This window comes from Enoplosus armatus, chromosome 6 (assembly GCF_043641665.1).
Source record: "Enoplosus armatus isolate fEnoArm2 chromosome 6, fEnoArm2.hap1, whole genome shotgun sequence".
Classification (NCBI taxonomy): Eukaryota; Metazoa; Chordata; class Actinopteri; order Centrarchiformes; family Enoplosidae; genus Enoplosus; species Enoplosus armatus.
The window spans coordinates 16,047,407-16,066,538 of NC_092185.1; the positions used below are offsets into that span (position 1 = coordinate 16,047,407).

Consider the following 19,132-nt stretch of genomic DNA (forward strand, 5'->3'; position numbering starts at 1 on the left):
GTCCAGTTCTGGTCAGAGAGTGATGACTACTGGGCCTGCCATGATTGTCCAATAATGATGGGACTTGGTGGCCTTCTCAATAAAGTATTCCAACAATGACGTCTTCTTTTATACCAATGTGGAAATTGATTTTGCTCAGGGTTCCCATGACAGATTTACATTTGTGACCAGCGAACATGGACTTTTTGTTCTACACACGCGGAAGGTATACAGTAAATAGACAGCTAAACTGTACAGAATCATGTGAAATGGTTTTATTGTTATTTGATAAATCAAAAGAACACATATGGCAGAGGAACCTAAACTTTCTCAAATACAGTTTTGGATTCAAATTGTAACGTTGTATGGCCCCATATTTGTGTCATTGTACCCTATAATCTCATTCAGTGGCCCTGTCCTTGGTTTGTAAGAAATTTTGTCTCTGAATGAGCTACTTCCTGCACTAACTATTAGTGCAGATGCAGAAGCGCTGAGTTCTTCCTCTCTCCTTCAAGTGAATAGACTTATTCCCCCCTCCACAGGGGGCAAAAGGGAGGAAATGTCGCATCGTTTGTGCCTCTTGACAGTGTTGGCATATTATGTGGAACCCATGCCTGCACACAGCAGCTCTTTGTCCGTCAGGACAGTAAACTGTCTCAAAAGAGGCTTTTGCACTGCTTTCGTGATCGGGTTCATGGTTTAAAACATTCATTCTAAAGAGGTCTGTTGTGCTAAAAGCATCAGTAACTGTAAAATACAAAGTGAGCTCAAGTACATGTTTTACATTTTAATCAATTCTTTGTATCAATAAATGCACTGACAAGTGACAGAAACAAGAACACATGCCCATTCACACACATATATTATTGTGTAATAAATGTGTTATTGATAAATTGTGGTAAAAAGCAAGCCAAAAGTTCAGAGAGTAACAATAAATTCTTTAACATTAGATGCACAGAAAATGAAGTTGTATTGAATTGAATTGAACTGAATTGAGAAGTGCTCTCAACACTGGGCATTGCCTCATTCTGGACACATGACAAATCTCTCCTGAGCTTCTTTCCAGCTCGTGCAGGTATGTTAATGTTACAGATTTAAAATGAATGAAAAACATGGGTTACTGATCTGATGATTGATTACACCTGCCATACGCTTTAGACCTGACAGCACACTCAGACACCCAAACGTAATCACAGCTCTTGATCACCAATGTTACTGTGATCATTTTTGTGATGGAACGAAGGTCTTCATTTTTTATGTTTTGACTATCATTACTATAGATTATTATACTATTGATGTGGGGACCACATTAGGGATAATATGAGCAGTCTGGTGATTAAACAAATCATTAGTGTAATCATATTCATGATCCAATTCACTGGAAGAGAAAAAGGTGAAAGCACCTGAGTATGAGAGATGTGCACTCTGTCTTACAGACTCGCTGCACGATGAAAAACTAGCCTCTTGTCAGCTGTGGCACCCACCATCACCATCTTTGCTTACCAGAAGCTATTCCAGTTGACTTTCTTTGACTTTGAATGATCTACAGTCAGCAGGCTTGTGTCAAACTGCACAGACTATTCCCTATATGCAGGGAGATTATGTCGAGAGTGAATCCTGTGTGAAACAGAACAATGGTTACGTATTGTGACCCTTGTTTTCATATATATCTACGGAGTTGTTCTACAGCTTCACTGATCTCTTACACTGCTTACGTGCACACAGGAAACTGGTTATTGGGAGAAATCAGGTTAGAACTGAAGTTTTCGTGGATGAGATATTGAGTAGCTACTGCACAGGTTTGTATGAGCTCATCCTGCAGTAGCATACGTGATTTTTATGTGCAGTTCCTTAGATGATGACTGTATTAGCCTTCAGAGTGTTCTTCTCAGAGTTTCACTACTTTACCATTAATTGATGTTTAAGCTTTTTCCTTTCACTATATACATTTTTTTAATTTTGGTACCATGGCGATACATAATTGTCAAAGCTTAAGATAGTGGCTTTAACCGAGCGATAAGACACACTGCTGGATACAGGTGTGTGATTGGCTGTTGCATGTTGAGGCAGAGAGATTAAGCTCTCCACTGCTGTAGGTGGGAAGGCTGTTGGTTGGGATCTGACAGTGCTTGTTCAGTTTAGCAGTGTCCCACTAGGTCATCGTGGGAGACCACAGACACCACAGCTACTGCAGAACTCCCTTGCCAGTTAAGACACTGTGGAAAAGTGGACGATTTAGTGTTTTCTCTCAACACCTTATTGTCAAACTGCCATCAGCTCGCACACGACATTTTGCAGTTGTGTTAGTTTCCAGTGTTTGTTGCTCATGATTGAAGATGTAACTATGTTTTCTGACCATGTCTGAATGTATTATGGAATTTTTTAGCATGGCATGAAATCATGGAATACACCCTTTCAACAAAATGTTCCAATCTGCAAATTCCCACATCATCATAATCAAGTACAGGGGAAAAGCTATTCCCGTTCCGCTCCCATTTAAGTTTTTCATTCAAATCCCCCAAATTATGAACACTAAACCTTTCCCCCCGCTCTGTGATCCAGTCTTAGTTTTGGACTGGAGGGAGGAGATGTCGGCATTTTTTCAAGAACTAAAGATCAGCCGACCGCAAGTCTAATGCATTCTCTCTGTGCTGCCTGCTCTTGGAGGCAGTCTTTCTGTTCTGGAGCTGCTCCATGGTATTACATTTGCTTTCCAAGAGAGCACACATTAATAGTTGGGTTATTGAGTATTACATAGCCCGAGATATCTTCATTCAGCAGAGGTGATTCTGTTTCAAAGGCTGGTCATTTGATATTTATTTCACTCTTCCACTGTCAACAGAAAAGTGTACTCAGTTCAGAGGATGGCTTCTGCTGGCACCTTCCCTGTTGCCTGACACTCTGCTGAACACAAGACCTCAGGGTGGATTAATTGATGGAAAATTAAAGCATCCCCATTCTTGTTGCAGCTCTATCCCTCAACAGTTTCCCTGTTTTGCAAAGAGCATTGGCACCCTTATTATGCTCTAACTGACAAATTGGAGAACAACACCATAAACTCGCAGTGAGATTTGAAACTGGCAATTTAAGTGCGTCTCTGTTTCCTCTGCAAAAGCAGATTTAGCAGTCCTCCGCTTGTGCCCTGCTATTGTGCTGGCATGAGTTGGTACCTTCAGTCTGTAAAAAATGTGGAATCAATTATCCTGTGCTAACAGAAATGGTTGTTATTGAGTGGCTTTTTGCAGTCTATTAAGAAGTAATAATAAAATTAGACAAATCCATCAGCGAGTCAGAAGGAAAAGAGGGGGTTTCAGGATAAGAATGGCAAACGTGGTCAATCCTCCAATCATAATACTTGGCCTGGTTTCTGGATGAATCATTCTATTTTAAATATTTCTGTCAAGGCTGAACCCATGCCTGTGATTTGTTGATGCCTTTTTATTATGCATATTTAAGTGTGTTCACCCACGCGTGAAGTGCATCGAAAGCCCCATGTGGTTTCTGTTACACATCTCACATAATAAGTTGACGTGCTTCAGATCCAGTGAGTGATCTTTGCCCCATGCTTCAACTTTAACACACATACAGTATCAAATGAACACACGTTATTCTGTTGCTTTTGATCCACAATTACTGGACATTTGTACTTGTTTCCTTCTTTAATGTTATGTTTTAGCTACACTGAAAAAAGCCTCATCTTGTGTACCATTGACATTCCTCTGGTTAACCACCTGTAATGGAGATGCCCTTCACTTAAAAGACCTGCTTATGAACACCTTACAGCTCCGTTCAAATTGCAATGCACTTGATGTCGGCGATTAGAGCTTGAAAATGGACACCTTTCAACGGCTACACTCAGCATCAAAGGCCAACACTGGCTCCCTTGTCATAAAACGGCCTGCTCTGGTTACTCTCTGTTTGACTTTCCAGCCAGTTTGTCACCGTCCTGTTTCATGCTTTTCATCTGAAAGAGGTTTCTTGTTGTGCCGGCACTGAAATATTACAAAAGTTCAATCACGCTGCCTCTGGCTCCTTGCACAAGAATAGTAGCACTTGAGCAGGTGAGCCCTCTTGCTGCAGAGGGAATACTGCTGTGTATTATTTTTTAGCAGTACAAACACCGAGGTTAGAATTGATCTGTTGTTTAAAGAAGACCAGATCGACATGCTCAGACATTGTTTTATTTATGTTACTTTGACACTAAAAGGCTCTTTCAGAAAAGATGTCTGTTGTGCTATGTGACCTACATCATACCTCTCTCCCTTTCGCTTTCTCTTCAGTTTACTCTTTTTCCATCTCTCTCTCTCTCTGTCATTTACCTCAGATAGGCCCCGAGTTGTTACCCCAAGCTGTTCTTCATGACTAGAAACTCTTCATTTCTGAGAACAGAATAACAGGATAGAGAAATAAGAATTGTCTGTCTGAATAGTTACCAAAAATGAATGTATGTAAGTGTGGCAAAATGTTGTATAAAGTACGGTGAAGGCTTAGACTGAAGGGAGGTTGGAGAATAGAGGGTGTGTTCATGTCTGTATTTTACCATCCTCCTTTATAGTATCTCCTCCCAGCCAGTCCCTCCCTCCCTCCCTCCTCCCTCGTTTACCCATCTCCCCTTGGAAGCTCAGAGTGTGGGTGATCCACCTGCCAGGACTGCAGGGCTGCAGGGGCCAAACCAGCGTCTAGTCAGATAAAGGATGTTTAAGTCAGCAGGTTCATTGAAAACCACTTGTGTGGAAAGAACTCCCGGACAGGCACGTACTTGATCGGGTTGCTGGAGATGCAGGACTCGAGCAGAGCTCCCTCTAAGAGGAGGGGAAAGGTCACAACAGACAGAGAGTAGCACTAGCTAGACATAAGTCAGTACTGAGGTCGGTTTTGTATCCCCAGTTTAGTGGAGGAGGAGGAGGGGGATAAGTGTAAAGAGGATGTGGTTGATAGCAGTGTTTGGATTTTGGCTTTGTGTTTTACTTTCCACACCCTTTTAAAAAAGCTGTATTTGAGTGGAAGAGTGAAGGTTTTGGAGTGTTTTAATGTAGATAGACGTACAGGATTTTATGTCTTAAGCTATTTTGAACAACAGCATTCTAATAGTTAATATCATTCCACATTCTTACATCAAAAAGATTGGTTATGGCTTTGGCTCCTATTTCAGAATCATTGTGGTGTCAATCAAATTCTCTTGAACAGTTCTCGGATTGAAGACAATTCTTTGGCATTTCAGATCACTTTAACTAATGTTACAACAGAAGACAATGGCCTTACAGCAATTTTCACAGGCGAAAATATGTGAGTCACAACAATTTAACACATAAAATGAGGTGAAATGAAAACAAATTATTCATGATTATGATCCTCACATTTTATTTGTTGTTGAAGGCTTAAACTGGCGATCAATTTGCTTTCTCCCACATATCTAGCACTTCTCCTCTCATACGCTGCACTACGAGCTCCTGGTTTGAGGACAACAAAATACTTGCAGATTATAAATGCACTGGCGGAGCTCCTTCCCCTTCTCGGAATCAGTTGATGGTCATTTGTGGTGAAATCATATCCCCGCAGAATGCAAGTACAACATCACAGTCCAACCTTAGGCTAATAATGAACGGACGAGAAAATCTATTCAAATGACCATGTGGTTCCATTCGTGCTTTGTTTCCCCGTTTTGACAAAGTAAAAGGAAATGCGAGTTGAAATATTAATTTTGACCAGCTGAACATTTTCAACAAACTCCTTTTAAATCATGTGGTGATGCCGTCTTAAAAACAGACATTCAAGTTAAATATCAGCTACAGGATAAACATTCCTGCCTTGAAAGCAAGTCAGGCGTACAGTGTAACTGTAGCCACCTACATTGACAACACAGTGATTAAAGAAAAATAAATGATGAATCTACAAACTCAACGGATTTCTTTGCTTCTCATATTTTAAAGGCTATCATCATCATTAGGGAGTGAAGCTTCACTGTTAAATTCTTGCTTGAAAAAATACTACAACATCATCCTGTTTGAGATCTGAGTCATTTGGCTTTGTTATACCCAGGACTAGCTTAATAAAGACAGTCAAACAGTCATTCTTCAAAACGGGTTTTTTTTTTCAAGAGCACACAAAAAGATACTCCGACACTGGTGAACTCTCCCAAAATACCATCAATCATCTTACTGCCGCCGAGGTTTTTCCCTTTGTGGGATTAGTTTCTTGTTGGTTGTACACCCTTTGGCCAAATTGTAGTTCAAATGCAAATTGTAATAAACTCAGGTATGTAATCATTCACCCAATTCTGTTAACCCATATAGATAGATAAAATAAATAATAAATAAAATATTTTATAAAGGATGCTTTGTCACGAAAAGATAAAATATCTCTGATGCATCGCCGTGCCGAGCTACCAACAAAACTGCAGATTCACTCCCAGCCAAGTGCTTGATACCGTGCGTATAACAGCATGGAAATGATGCGTGCATTGTGTTATGGTGGAACGGTGGTGGATAAAAGGCCTATTTTTCAGCCCATCATCATGTGGGTAGCCGTAATCCTCTCTGCCCTCCTCTGTGTGAGTCCAGAGAAAACAGAGCCGTCGTATATATATGTGTGTGTGAGTGTGTGTCCCAATGTGTAGGATCTTTCCCCTAACTTTATCAGATAGGGGAGTCTGATGTTTTGTTGTTCTACAGTGTGTGGGCTGTGGTCATCACGGCTTGGTAAAGGTCATCGCTTACTTTTTTTCTCCCAATGTTTCGTCTCACATCCCCTGCCCACAACATGCGTCTGTATCTAGGGTGGAGCCTCTCGTCCTACGCGACCAAACAGCGCTATCTTCGCCAGGGCCCTTCGCTTGTTCATTCACCAGCTCTGTCTCTTTCTCAGACTGTGTGGGTGTGTCGGGAGCTGGGGTCCCGCTCCTTTCCCTCACCCCTCTCTCACTCGCTCTCTCTCCTGCCCACCCACCGTCTGTCTGCTGACGTGGCCCGGGGTCGTTCTGGGCCCTGGCCCTCGGGCCCCTGTGTGTGTGTGTGTGTGTGTGTGTGTGTGTGTCATTCGCCCCTGCCCTCCCAGCGGCACTGTGTTATCGGTGGGATCTGCGTCTGTCTGTGTCTGCCAGTGCTGCTAGACGCAGGAGGAAACAGGATGCAAGAGGATCAACTGTAATCTCACAGTGCGCTTTGTTCCACACAATCCCAGGCCGATCACTGTATTCTCTACACGCAGGGCCGCCACTGGACATTTACATGTGCCAACAATCACACCGCTACTGGCCCACTTAGGTGAGAGCGCAGAGAGAGGGAGAGTTAGTGGGTTTGAGGCAAAGAGACACAAGTGGGAGGGAGAGGATGTTAAGAGACCTGGAGCTTTATTCGAGGGTTTGATGAATATCAACGAATATGGAAATGTTACGTCTGGAGGTTTCTTTTGTAATGAGAAAGGAAACATGTCATCAGTGGCATATTTGACTCACTGATTATAGTGATGATGATAATGATATCTTCAATGATATGATGTGGGATTGATATATATCTCAGTAAATATGTTCCCATTGAAGATGAAACAAAGTCAAATGGGATTGAAATAGCGGAAAATCCTCAACACTGTCCTCAAATGAACTTGATGATTACCATGTACGGCACATGCAGGCCTACATTTCCCGATCTGAGCAGGTGAGGTCCTGATTTGGGCTCATTATTAGGATGAAAGGGTGGGAAGAAGGATTTGTGCCTGTTTTAGCAAGTCTCGGTATTCAGTCAAAAAGCTTTATCTTCACCTCAGGGAGATCAGGGAAGAAAAAGGATGCTTTTGAGATGTTTTCTGCCAGCCCAATTTTCTATGCCTGGGAGGCAGCTTACTTAGATTCTCAGCATTTAATACCAGCAACGTTAAATACCCTCATAATTGTTTTAGCTTTACTTCTCAAAGCCCTCCTTATTATATGAATCAAACTCGGGACCCTACAGTAAGAGCAGCGCCAAAGCGTGTCACTTCCCCAGCTCCATGATGTGAGTACACTGAGAATGTGGAGCCTAGTTCTGGTAAAACAATATTATTTTATTGTACAGGAACATGGCTGTGCTAATTCCTCAAGCTGCAAACCTCACGGACCACAACTTTGTCTATAATTTGCTGGGAGCATATGTTCATAGCAACGGTACATAAAGCGGAACGGAAAACAGTAGTACAGAGCGCATTAGTCAGTTCAGTGATTGGTATACAAAGCAAGGGGTTTTCCTCCAACTTTCTTCCCCTTCCTTGGGGCCCTGGAGTCACAGTTCCAGCGCCGGCACGGCTTTGGTTACAGAGTTTTTTAAGTATTTTGGGTGTCACGACTTTATTATATATATGCAGTGTAATAAATAACTTTGTTTTGAGTGTACACAAACTTACACTCACAATCAGCGATAAAAAAGCCTAAAAGTGTTTCAGATTTCTGTTTGGTTCACTCTTTTGCAGCAGTTTTTGGTGGTATGTTTCATATTTTATCTTGCTGTACAAAGGGTAATTTTTGCTTTTTTTTAAATGAAGAGTAGGGACTTTCTTGGCTCTAGAGTTTTCACTTTATTTGGAGACAGAGAGAGTAGGAGGAATAAGTAGGAAAACCTTCAACAAGATTTGGTTTAAAATCAGTGAATCTACATGCGGCTTGAGAAAGAGTAATCTTAAATACTTTGGTTATCTCCCTTTCCATATAGTTGGCTGGTAATTTAGGCAAAGTGGCATGTGAGTTTTGGGAATTTTCAACTGCCTTGTCCTCTAGATGAAAAGAAAAGTTTCCTGTCCTGTTTGTAATATACTGTCAGTCAACATCACCACAAGTGTAAGGACTCCTGGCCACCAGCAGGTGACACTTTTCCCTTTGTTCACTGTCGTGCCATTTGTCCGTGACAGGATGTCCTTGCGCCTAATGGACATGAAGCCCTAAAACTCCAGTGTAACGTTGTGTGGTTGAAATGTAATTTCTTATGCAATCCAATCCTCCTCTGTCCCCGGGGTGTGAGTGCATGTCCGGGATGAGGGGGCCTTTAAAAAGCTTTCCCCTTCACTGCTCCACCAACAGGCTTGTCTTGTGTAGAGAGGCCATTCAACTGCACGGCTGGGCTCTGCCGGTCTGTGTGTGTTTGTGTGTGCGAGTGTTTTCCTCTTACTTGGCAAGACCCCCACCAGTATTCCAGCCTAAACTACTTCTCTCAAGCCCTTTTCATCTGCTGAATTTTTTCTCGTATCCTCTTATTATGTCCGGTCCTCCTCACCTTTGCAGCAATGAAGTCATATCTGTGCTGCAGTGCTCTTACAGCTCTGTGTCTGCATGCCTCACTGCAGCCTGCTTAGGCCGCAGACCTTCTCATGTGCTTGTGCAACCTTAATTTCCAGAATGTGAAGTAAGTTTTGTGGCCAAGTATGCTGGCACAAACAAGGAATTTGACTCAGGTTGTCAGTAGCTTTCTCAGTGCCAGAAACTAAACATTAAAATGCACAACATATACAGTAGTAGTAGAAGCAAAAGTAATGCAGAGTATAAGATGTAATATCCTGCAGTTTGTTGCCCATTTAGTGTCTCACCTGTCTCAAGAAAATAGATTCCTTCAGTTCAGATTTCAACCCTCTATCTGATGAGATAGGCACACAACAAAATTGACCTTGGGTTGGTTTTTGGACAGAACAGTGGCCTCCACTGAAGTCCCTTCAGTATATCTTTTCCCTTTCCTTTCTATTCAGCAACATAGCCTAACCCTGGCCTGTGAGCAGTGAAGAAAGTGAGGCCTGTTGAGGTCAGCGGCAGTGTTACTACACCAGCTAGCCTATACTACACCAGAACTGCCTGTATAGTGTCGTCGGTTGTAAATCTCCTGTGCTGTGTCATGTGAAATTTGTCTAGCGGTGTGCTTGCCTCCGGCTCTAAACACAGATTGCCGTCTTAGCGGCGAGCCACTACATCCAGAGATTTCTTTTTGTGTCCCACTTTCAGCAGATGGTCAAAAGACATGACGGGCATTGCAGCAGGGGCCGGTGTCCAAAGTGGTGTGGTCAGTTAATGTGAAGGCCAAGGCACACTGAGTCAGTAGCCTTCACTACATCTTTGGTTTTGGTCCCTGACATGGGGATATAACAGGATATTTTATGCTTGTTTATGAACTCTTGTACCTGCTCTGAGTGAAGCAAGGCTGATCTTCTTCTTCCTTACTTTCTTGGATAGTGTAGCAGACACTTGCCACTAAACTCCATTAGACATCTGGTTTAATATTCCCCCATTCTTCTCTCCTGGATGTTTCCAAGTTCATTGAGGTTTTTCTGGTCACTCCAATTTTCCACTGGCAGCTAGCGAGGCTATCCCAGGGTGGTTCCTCCTGGAGGGCTGTCAGGACTCTGGGGCCAGCCTCTGTAGGGCTTTCTGCTGCTGTTATGGGTGCTTTTTCTCCTCCGCATTTCAACCGCACGGCTGTTCAGCAAAGCAGGGCCTTCCTTTCCTGAGGGCACGGGAGTAAAATGATGTTGCACACACAACATCCAACACGAAACAACAGAGCATTGTTGTTTAAATATGGAGTTTCCTGGTTGTGGTTATGTTAGTATATTTGTTTTGTTCAGTGCACTCAGAACCTTTGGGTCCTTATTCACTTGTATTTTAACCTGAAAATAAGTTTTACTTCAGTCCAAGCATAACTCCTGTGGAGTGAATAACTTTGACTTAAGTTTTTATGTTTTTGATTTAAATAATTGTCACACATAATATGATTTGGTTTGAATTGAATAGGCAAGAGGGAGATTGGATCTAATCACATGGATATTTATACCCAGCAGCAACATATTTTAAGTGCTAAAAGTCTGATTTCCGATGTCTTCTTTGGTTCATTGCACAAAGAAAAAAGAGGGTCTTGATCGCCACAGTTCCATGGCTTGTGTAATTGGCTTTCATTATGGCCAGGCAGAGCCTTGGCAGTGCCAGACCCACCAGGGGGTGACAACCAGTACAAGCCCCATCATCATCATTTTCCCCATGAGCAGCACAACTCAATGGGCCCAGAAATGGGCATGCATCTATGGCTCAGGGAACCACCCTTTCTCTGGAAACTGCCTTTATCCTGTTTTAAACATTACAGTGACGCTCTGTTTGTGCGTCTATGTGCAAATGTGTTTTTAACAGTGCATGTGTGTGAGGGTGGAGGGTAGTGTGAGTGTGTAGTGTATTTTTATTATGTGGCCGGTCACTGAGTGTTTGCGTGCATATGTATGCATGTGAATGCACATGCATTATGGTTGTGCGCCTGCATCCGTGCATGTGTGTGAGGTGGGGGCAGCACAATGTCACCACAAGCTGGTGGGGCACAGCTCTGTTGCTAACCAAAGAAGCAAGTGGTTGTGAGTCAGTCCCCACCGGGCAAACCTGTGGCCATGGTATTAGCTCTGCAGCACCACTGCCAAGATAGGAAATTAACAGTGGCTTTGGGTGAAAACGTCTCTGAGAGTTCAGAAATGCCCCTGAGTCTAGAATAAGAGGTGCAAAAATTCCATCTGAAGACAGAAGAGGAAATGAAATAAAAAACGGCTGCAAATGACTGCATATAAGCAGTTTATTTATAAGTACTTACTGCAAATTACTTTTTAAATGCTGAAAAAAAAGCTCCATAAAATTAGGCAGTAGGCAAATCCCAACAGATAAGTACATTTTACTATTCTGCTATTTGCAAAGCAGTCATGCCCAGGCTAGACTCCAGCTAACGCTAACAGCCTTGGCTCTATCTGACCGCACTGTCTGGGCCCATTAAATAAGGTAAAATAAGCAGATTTTACGTCTAGTAACTTTTAAAATTGTTAAATGTTTATTTGGTCAGGCAACATGACAGGCCATACTGTATTTTCTTCTCTCATGTCTGAGCCGTGTTTGGTTTCCTCATAATTTCCACTTTATTGTTGTACTTTGGTGCTGCAGATGTAAACATTTCCTCCATTTGCTCATTGTAGGATATTATTACTGTTCTTGGTGGACACGACTGTAGGTATGTCTGCAATATCTGACAGTTTATTTATTGTAGGTACTGAATGTTTACAAAGTTTATTTCTTCATTTCTTCATTTGACCACATTCAAAACTGTTGGAGGTCTCTTTTGGAAAGTTTTGCATTTTTGTTTAAACTTCATTCTGTTGAAGACATATTGAGAATCTGTCACATTTGACCATGTACATACAGCGCACTACAATTTAACTGGTTATGATCCACCAATAACTCATAATTCATTAAGACTGATTACAGTTCGTCTTATTTGATGTTACTAGACTATCTGTGAGGAATCTCTGACCACAGATGATCTGATATATCCTTTGCCCAGCTTGCATTGACATCAATGTGACTTGAACTGAACAGACATTTAATTGAATGTCCAGAACGCTAGTTGCTGTTCATATCCGAAGTAATACAGTGAAGTTTGTTGCCAAACTGAGCCGACAAGCTTCTTGGCTGTTTCTCTGAAAGCCATTGAAGAAATGATAAATCATCAAGGAGCTTTTGGCTCTCCGAAGTGCAGGAAAAAAAACATTTTTTTTTGAGAGGTTCAGATAATTGCAACTGAGTACATTACACAACATACATCAAAAGACTTACAAAACATTCCTCTCTGCTCTGCGGTTAGCCTTGTTTCTGCTGCTCGGCCCCTTCCAGATTACTGCCAGTTGAAGGGAGACCGGGGTTGTAATAGCCCACAGTGTGTTTCAGACCAGGGGAGGCCTTTTAAGCCAGCCCTCTGTAGCCATTAGGAGAGTAGTAGAGGACTCTGAGATATTTAGAAAGGGAAAGGAATGGTATGGCATGGTTGTTGCCATCTACCTTTCTGCTAAATGTGTAACATAGTCCTTTGGCTCCCTTTTCATCTTAAATCCATCATTGATATTCCAAAGAACTGCTATTCAGTAACATGATTTCATGATAGAATCATAATCTATTTTAGTGCTGAAACAATTTGTCGATTAAGAGAAAATGAATCAATAACAATTCTGATAATCAATTCAGACCCCAAATCATTTAGGTCATTTATCGAGGATCCAACATTTGCCAGTTTCACCCTCTCAAATGTGAGGATTTGCTATTTTTCTCCATTTTATTAGCATTTTAAATTGAATATGTTTGGGATCTGGACCGTTGGTCAAAAAACGGGAAAGGTAAAGACACCACATTGGGCTCTGGGGTTTTCTTAATTTTCTGATGTTTTAAAATGAATTTCATAATTGAAAAAATTCTCAACATCAAACAAATCAAAATAAGCATTGAGCGTAAATTTGTTTCCACAAGACTTAATTATTCAAAGTTTCTTTATGTAAACATATTAAGTGTAAAATATCAACTTTTTCAGAACCCTGAAACTGTGCCTTAATTTTGCTTGATGACGGTGCATTTAACATTTTATCCATTGGCATAAGCCCAAGCAGTCAAAGAAATTTCTCAGCTCATATAGAATAATGGAAAATTGATTTATACCATTTTCACGCATCATTACTTACAGTATAACACACAGCACAGGTAAAAGAAAAAGATCGTGTTTAGGTTTATCTGCTGATGATCTTATCTTGTGCAGTCTTGGTACCATCTGGCTCTTGCTCTCCAGAGTGTCTCCTTTCTTGTCAGTGAGCAGTGTGAGTGAGGCAGCGAGACCTGCAGACCCCAGCTGTTTGCAGTGTGGGCAGCAGTACAAGGTGCTCCTGTAGAGGAATTCAGCACTTTGGACAGCACCTAGACCAGCTCTCCCCACACTGGAATTCCAACACTGCACTCTCGCAGGCTGGGCCCAAAGACTTTGCGGTTGGAAATATGACCACATTTCTACCAAGGTGCAGGAGGGAAGCTGTGTAGGAGAGGGAAGGAAAAATTGGTGGCTTATCAAGATGATGAAGCAAACTTGGAATTTCTGTGCTGTTTATCAGGGTCAAAATCTCTGCTGCATCTCATAATGTGACTGGCATGACTGGCATGTTGAAAGTTTGCTGTGCAGAAGGTGACAGTGGTCAGCGTTTGCCCTAATAAGGACTTGCATTTTTACAATATTAGAAAAGAATGGAAAGTGAATTCTCACTAAAACAGCTAATATACAAAAGATATTTGGGTTATAACAAAGGCAGGATATAACTGTTAATCATAAATCTTAATTTTCGTCTGACATATGTTTATATGAGTCTTTAATGCCTGTGGTGCTAAACGTGTACTGTAACTACAGTAACTGGGTTTAGTATTTTGCTATAGTAAAAGTGAAAGAAGTGTGGTAGTTATAAAAAATCATCTACACATGCTAACATATCATCCCAGTATTTCTAAACAAAAATCTTTTTTCCCTCTTTCAGGCAGTCGGGAAGCAGCGTTCACCTACGCCATCACAGCGGCAGGGGTGGCCCACGCTATCACAGCGGCGTGCAGCCAGGGCAACCTGAGCCAGTGCGGCTGCGACCGGGAGAAGCAGGGGTATTACAATCAGGAGGAAGGCTGGAAGTGGGGGGGCTGCTCGGCCGACATCAAGTACGGAATTGAGTTCTCTCGCCGCTTTGTGGATGCCCGCGAGATCAAAAAGACACCACGCCGCCTAATGAACTTGCATAACAATGAGGCAGGCAGAAAGGTAAAGAGGCTTTCTCATAATCTCAGATGCTTTGCTGCAAGTGTTTTTCCAGAAGTGGTCCAGAGAGAGCAACAGATTTAGATAATCTGGCTAAACTGTTTAAGTTTGTTTACAACTTGGCAGATTGTTTTACTGCTCATGTTTCTTGCCTCCACTTTGTTGTAGCGATGTTGCTGAGCTTCCAGCTCCCAGCAATTATTCTTCTGAGTACGATGTTATCATAAGCGATAGAAATGATGGCCAAAATGACGGAACCCAGACTCAAGTTGTAATAAAGCGGAATGAGTCCTTGAAAATAGATGCCATGAGATAATCTTCCTCTAAAGACAAAATATTTTATGACTCAATACTTGACATGCATGTGTTCCTGCATGGATGCAAAGATGCGTGTGTTAATGTGTTCCTTTGCAGAAGAGCAAACAGTCCCAGATAAAGAGCTAAAAAGCCACACAGTCATGTGACAAAAGACTGTGATTGACCAAGTTGCTGATTGATTGATCACCCAGTTTGCCTTTCAGCAGCTTGTTTTGCCTCAGCCAATAATTGACATTTCTTTCCATTCTAAGAGGGCGTCTTTTATTTCTGAGAGAGTGTGTTGGCAAACTTCATTATGGACATGTTTGTTTGCTATTAGTCATCCAAGAGCAGTCACGGGGGACAGAAAAAGAGAGAGGGAAAGAGTGTGAGAGGTAAATGAAAGAGAAGAGATGATGTTATATTGACAAATGGATCTAATTAATAACTTGGGCTTTATCGTGTCCACTGGGAAAATAGGGCCTGGCCAATGGTTGCCAGATGGAGGACTGCCATCCCCTCTTTCCAGTTTCTTTCATGGAATTATGAAGTGTAAAGTCAGGGACAGGATATTATTGCAGTTCTCTGCACAATACCAAAACATGTCACTGCCATTTGACTGCGTCTATTCAGGGTGTGAAAGCAGGCCGACAATGCCGGTGTTAACACAGCAGACTGATAGGGTCTGTGCTGCATGCCAGGGTGCTGGCATGTTGGACTGTCAGGGTTGGAGTTGGCACTGTTGCTGTTCCCACTCTGGGGCTCGGAAACTCGGATTCTAGAAGGATGTGCAAAAGTCAGATTTCCTCTTTGCTGAGACAGTGGGAAGGCGAAATCTTTCTTTGACTGGAAGAGGTTATTAAGGATACCAAAGTCTGAGCCTTCTCTTGGTTTACACTCACTTTGTTTGACCCCATTTACACTTAGTCATTTCATGCATCTTTGGTGGATAGCTACCAGATCAAACAGCTAAGAAGCATTTGAGATGGATTGAAATATGATTGTTTAAAACATCTCTGGAGATAAAACTTTAGTCTTGTCCATAAATGTGATTCATCATGAATGTGTGTTAGTTTATGGACAGATGTTAGCTAGCTCGCCATCATTGCTATCTGTTAAGTGTTGTAACTAAACTGCTACAGTGAACAAGTTTTTCTTGCGTTCTTGGAAGTTACTGAACAGCTTTTGGTGGATTACCGCCACCCTCTGGACTTCAGTGTCGACCGTGATTTGCATGTAGCCCGAGAAAACCTAGACAGATTGCCATCAGATTTGTCATCTGGCCAACAGAGACCCATTTTTATGGCTAAGTGTAAACCAAGGTATATTAAGTTGCATCTGGATTTCATCTGGATACAAGATACTTAATCAGAATACACTTCCCCTTTCTGCTGGGCTTTCTTTATTGTGAAAAATAGTTCACTTGTAAGATTAATAGATCTTGTTTGTTTTCCCTGTCCACTGCAAGAGAGTTCAGTTTGTTCTTGTATCATGTGCCAGCACTTACCAAGACATTTTGTATAAAAAAAAGAGTCTCAACACCAATATATTCAAGACAAATGAGCTGATAAAAATGATACTGATTCTGATGAGGAAGGAAGTTGTGCCTCCAATGGGATCCAGCTGAGATTTTGTTTTCTATTCACCGAAACAGAAAACTATAATTATAATAGATTTCGTGACTAAACCGAATGTAAAAGAACACCCAGTGAATCATCACATCTCTTTCATCTTGCGTTGGGGCTATGTGTTTGACAAGTGATCTTTAGATGGGAATCTGGTCATATTGGACTAATTAATAACAGATCAGAGACTTTGATGGACACAGTTTAAGTAAATGTTTCCATGCATCTGTCAGACTCCTTATGCCAGGCATTCCTTGTGGTTTTTGTGCTATACATTTTTGGAAATCCTTATTCTGAATCAACATCCGAGGGCAGATTGATAGCTGACCCCGGCTTTTATGAAGTCGGGGGAGCTCATGTTGTTTCAATCAAATGTCCTCAAATCGGGAAACTGTGACCACATGAGTCCATGGACAAGACAGACAGAGATATTGAACAACTCATGTGTACATTTCGTAAGTGTCTGATAGAAATGATGACTTGTGCCGCTGGCGAGGCGAGGTGCCAGGAAAAAGCTGCACTGGAAAAATGCCCTGCCAACCAAACTTACATCTTATACAACAATGACACATGCTTCGTTCAAGCAAGTCGGGGGTTCCTAATTTGGTTAAAGGAGTCATGTCAGGACTATTACAGACGTGTTAATATGACCCATTCGAACTCCACCCCCTCTTTCCTCTGTTCTTCTGCCTTTGAGAACAGTTCAGCAGAAAATGAAGAGGGCACAGTTTTTATTTTGGGGTTTTTTAGTTTCTTAGTCCCACGGGGCCAAGGATTGACACTTAAATACTGACAACAGTGCACAATATTTCCCATATGCCCCAGGATTAGGCACCAAAGAGAAGACATTCTGCCCTGTGTACCATATGTTGGAGATAACCTCAAAGAGAAATTAAGTCCATGTCTAAGTAAGGGCATAACCTAAAAAAAATCGACGTTATTGCATTTAAAATGACTTTTTGACTAAAAGCATCTGAATTTATAACTGTGATCCACTTTCAAGCATGTGGCAACACTGCTTTCTTCTGTTTATCACAATGTTGTTTGAGCAGTCAAATAAACCTCATGCCTCTTGTCCAGCTGTAAACAATTAATTGAGTTTGTCTTTGTTTTGTACTGCATGTGCAACACATTTAATGACACAATAATCTGGACTCAAATTATCCAAGATGATTGATAGCTGTATGAGATCCATGTTTTTTTTCTGTCATTGATGTGGTTTAGGGAAGGTAGACAAAATTACAGGATGGAATATTACCAGTAAGTGCAATTTTCCCCCCTTCAGGACATGCAACAGCATGTCATCCATGACCGCAAATTCAGATATGCTTGGATTTGCCCACTTCACAGAGTTCTGTCACTCTGCGCTCAAGCCAGATTTGCAGTTTCTGACTGTCAAATTTAACTACCTGTAGCATAAATGCGCCGGATTTACAGCATAAGCTGCCAGCACAATCATAACTAACTAGAAGCATGGCTGCAGTTAAAGAAATGCCCCATTGCCATCACAGTTTTTACACAAAATTTCAAATAAATATCTTTCATCTAGTAAAATGTCAGTGGCTTGGTACATGGTGAGAATACAGTGGATGTATCAATTTGAGAAATCTTACTGGTATGTTGTTTTTGCATTTGCAGTGATAAGGTATAAACAGGAGGTTACTGAGAAAGTATTCCCAATTTCGGTGAACTGACCTTTTAAGAGTGACATGGGGTTTGTCCTCTGTCCTTACATTAATTTTGGGTTGGGAGTCAAATTTAATGTCTGTATTTGTTGCAGTTTTGTTCAACTATTTTGTTTTCTCTATTACTCTACAGGTACTAGAAGAAAGGATGAAGCTAGAGTGCAAGTGCCACGGTGTCTCGGGCTCCTGCACCACCAAGACCTGTTGGACTACACTTCCCAAGTTCCGTGAGATTGGCTACGTACTCAAGGACAAGTACAACGAAGCCGTGCATGTGGAGGTAGTCCGGGCTAGCCGACTGCGCCAGCCCACCCACCTCAAGGTGAAGCAGACTCAGGGCTACCGCAAGCCCATGGAGACAGACCTCGTCTACATCGAGAGGTCGCCCAACTACTGCGAGGAGGACGCAGCCACGGGGAGCGTGGGCACCCAGGGACGCCTGTGCAACCGCACCTCGCCACATACAGACGGCTGCGATCTTATGTGCTGCGGGCGGGGCTACAATACACACCAGTACACCAAAGTGTGGCAGTGCAATTGTAAGTTCCAATGGTGCTGCTTCGTCAAGTGCAACACGTGCAGCGAGAGGACGGAGGTGTTTACCTGCAAATAAGGACACGAGGAACTCCAGGAAGTGAGGCGCCAAGGACTAACTGAATGAGGAAGACTCAAGCGAGCGATAAAAGTGTGACGTGGACCAGTGAAAGATTTTGAAATAAAAGGAATGGAATTTACACTATCAGCTCTTCATGGCATCGTTTTGCACAGCAGAATCTATCTAATTTCTTTTCAGAAAGTACATGCTAAATATCAGTAGGTAATACCCCAGAACTTTACTGTCACATAGAGATTGTGCTCATGTACTGATGTATCCACAGTGAAGTTGGGACTACAGGTAATGAATGAGGCCCTCGGTGGGAACTGTGCTTTGCACTCTGGGATTGTAATAGTTAAATTCACAAGAGAC

The 19,132-nt window shown here is 42.0% G+C and overlaps 1 protein-coding gene across 2 annotated transcripts in view; it reads left to right on the forward strand.

Annotated features, from left to right (window-relative positions):
- wnt7bb (wingless-type MMTV integration site family, member 7Bb) overlaps positions 1-18,778 on the forward strand; it is a 28,559-nt gene extending 9,781 nt beyond the window's left edge. For both annotated transcript variants that reach the window (XM_070907607.1, XM_070907606.1), the window contains exons 3-4: positions 14,290-14,561; positions 18,299-18,778. In XM_070907607.1, the coding sequence (XP_070763708.1) occupies positions 14,290-14,561; positions 18,299-18,778 (752 nt within the window). The remainder of the gene's footprint in view (positions 1-14,289; positions 14,562-18,298) is intronic.
- Positions 18,779-19,132: the final 354 nt, after the last annotated feature.